The sequence below is a fragment of the Rutidosis leptorrhynchoides genome, chromosome 5 (genome assembly GCF_046630445.1).
Source record: "Rutidosis leptorrhynchoides isolate AG116_Rl617_1_P2 chromosome 5, CSIRO_AGI_Rlap_v1, whole genome shotgun sequence".
Classification (NCBI taxonomy): Eukaryota; Viridiplantae; Streptophyta; class Magnoliopsida; order Asterales; family Asteraceae; genus Rutidosis; species Rutidosis leptorrhynchoides.
The window spans coordinates 446,442,076-446,445,325 of NC_092337.1; the positions used below are offsets into that span (position 1 = coordinate 446,442,076).

Consider the following 3,250-nt stretch of genomic DNA (forward strand, 5'->3'; position numbering starts at 1 on the left):
TATAAATACAAGTATGAATATTATATTTAGTATCACTAATAGTTGTATTATTATTATTATGTATAGGATTATTAATATTATTATTATGAGACTAATATAAGTTATCATTATTTTCATTAATATTAGTATTAGTATCACTTTTGTAACTATTGGTATATTATTATTATTAATAAATCATTTAGATCATAACTATCATAAATAGAAAAATTAATATTTTTACAAGTATTATTATTAATATCATCGTTAATATCACTAACAGAATTATCATTAACATAAGTATATTAATGTTATTATCATTATTTTTACTAATGATAACATAGTATAATTAGAACTACCGTTTCGATAAACAAATGAAATACGTACATAAATATATATATTTAACACATATAACATAACAAAATTTAATATTGTTATATACAAAATGAACATATAAAACATATATAATAATAACATAAAAATGATATAACTAATACATTATATATATATATATATATATATATATATATATATATATATATATATATATATATATATATATATATATATGTGTGTTCAATTGCAACTATGAATATTAATAAATATACAAATGATATAGGTTCGTGAATTCGAGGCCAACCCTGCATTGTTCAATATAGTCATATGTATTTTTACTACAAAATACATTAGGTGAGTTTCATTTCCTCCCTTTTTAAATGCTTTTGCAATATATATTTTTGGGACTGAGAATACATGCGCTGCTTTTATAAATGTTTTACGAAATAGACACAAGTAATTGAAACTACATTCTATGGTTGAATTATTAAACCGAATATGCCCCTTTTTAGTCTGGTAATCTAAGAATTAGGGAACAGACACCCTAATTGACGCGAACTCTAAAGATAGATCTATCAGGCCCAACAAGCCCCATCCAAAGTACCGGATGCTTTAGTACTTTGAAATTTATATCATGTCCGAAGGAGGATCCCGGAATGATGGGGATATTCTTATATAAAAATTGTGAATGTCGGTTACCAGGTGTTCAATCTATATGAATGATATTTTTGTCTCTATGCATGGGACGTATGTTTATGAGAAATGGAAATATGAAATCTTGTGGTCTATTAAAATTATGAAATGATTATTTATGTTAAACTAATGAACTCACCAACCTTTTGGTTGACACTTTAAAGCATGTTTATTCTCAGGCACGAAAGAGATCTTCCGCTGTGCATTTGCTCATTTTAAAGTTATTACTTGGAGTCATTCATAGCATATTTCAAAAGACGTTGCATTCGAGTCATTGAATTCATCAAGATTATTATTAAGTCGTTGATAGTCTGATATATTATGAAATGTGATGCATGCCCGTCAACTTTCGATGTTTGTCTTTCAAAAACGAATGCAATGTTTGTAAAATGTATCATATAGAGGTTAAGTACCTCGCGATGTAATCAACTGTTGTGAATCGTTTATAATCGATATGGACTTCGTCCGGGTGGATTAGGACGGGTCATGAAAATGACTGCTACCGACACTTCGTGGGTAATTGAACAGCAAAATAATGCCGCTAATCACAATGACATTGACTGTCCACCTGGGTTTCATTCTACGCCTTTATATATGCATGAATTACATAATTGGCTCCCCCCATTTGCATAAAGAAAACGTGGTGGATGGAAAATCTCCTGGGGGTTCACGAGTCATATAGATGTGGAGGCAAGAGTGGATGGTTCTGGACGTCACAAGGAATTAAATCAAAAACAGTTGACAGATAATATTGGTGATGAACAAGTATCCAAAAAGAAAGGGGTGGTTAATAATCCGAAATTATCTAATGCATCCACAGGGAGTTCTAATAAAGCATATTTTTAAACCAGCTCGGGGTTAAAAGAGTTCGGTGAGGAAATCGGGCTTGAGTGGATCGGGCCACCCCCAGGGAAGTAATTTCCCCTCTGTAAGTCGTTTTCTTTCATTTCTTATTTTAAAATGAAGATAATTTCAATAAATGTGTGTGGGCTCAGGAAACTCGAAAAAGAGAAATTTAGATGGTTAAAAAAATTAATTCATTTTCATAACCCTGATGTTTTAGCAATTCAAGAATCGAAAAGGAAAAATGTCAAAGATGGTTTGGTCGAAATGTTATGGGGGCACCAAAATTTTAATTTTGTTTTTAAATCCGTTATCGGGTTTTCGGGTGGGCTTATATTGATATGGGACCCATCAAGGTTTAATGTTGTAGGGACGGTAGAAAGGGATTACTTCTTGGGAATTAGGGGCCGGTGGGTGGGTAAATCTGCGGATTCGATTATAATAAATGTTTATGGGCCTCACAACGATAACTTGAAACATAAATTTTGGAAAAGTCTCGAGAATATCATGCAGGTGAACATTGATTATTGGGTCTTATGCAGAGATTTTAATGAGGTAAGAAAAAGATCAGAGAGGAAAAACTGTGATTTTATTGCAAATAGGGCTAAAATGTTTAATGACTTCATTGATACAATGCATCTTATTGAGATCCCAATGGGTGGCACGAAGTTCACTATATTTAGTGATGATAGTCTTAAGTACAGAAAGTTAGATCGGTTTCTGGTTTCGGAAGGATGTTTAGGTTCTTGGGAGGGTATAACTGCACGCACCCTTGATAGGGAACACTCTGATCATTGTCCTATTATTCTTAAGGATTTGGATAATGATTTTGGACCTAGACCTACTAGAATCTTTAATAATTGGTTCGGAGATGGAACGAATGATGATTTGATCAAAGACGCATGGGGGCTAGTATTAGAAATCCAAGGGCTGATTGTAAGTTCCGTGATAAGTTAAAGAAAGTTAAAGAGGTTTTGAAAGAGAAATGTAACCCGAAGTTTAATAGTTTGAACATGGAAATTGAATCCCTACAAAAAGAAGTTGCAAAATGGGATGGCATAGTAGGTGATCGAGATCTTACGGATGATGAAATTGCATCGTGGTTAGAAACGAGGAAAAAGTGGTTTCACAAAGACAAAGAAAAAGCTGACATCCTGAAACAAAAAGCAAGGACTAAGTGGGTGACTGATGGGGATGAAAATAGTAAATTCTTCCATTCTTGTATCAAAAGAAGGCAAAACAAAAATAACATCCGGGGCATTAATTCGAACGGGTTGTGGATAGAAAACCCATACGAGATCAAAACTGCTGCTTTTAATTATTTCATGAATAGATTCAGCGACACAACTCCGAGATCGTTCAAAATAAATGGACCACTTGAAAAAAAAACTGTCCTCTACAG

The 3,250-nt window shown here is 32.6% G+C and overlaps 1 protein-coding gene across 1 annotated transcript; it reads left to right on the forward strand.

Annotated features, from left to right (window-relative positions):
* Positions 1 to 1,965: 1,965 nt before the first annotated feature.
* On the forward strand, positions 1,966 to 2,805 carry LOC139850135 (uncharacterized). Its single transcript, XM_071839724.1, has one exon. The coding sequence runs from the start codon at positions 1,966 to 1,968 to the stop codon at positions 2,803 to 2,805; it is 840 nt and encodes a 279-aa protein (XP_071695825.1).
* Positions 2,806 to 3,250: the final 445 nt, after the last annotated feature.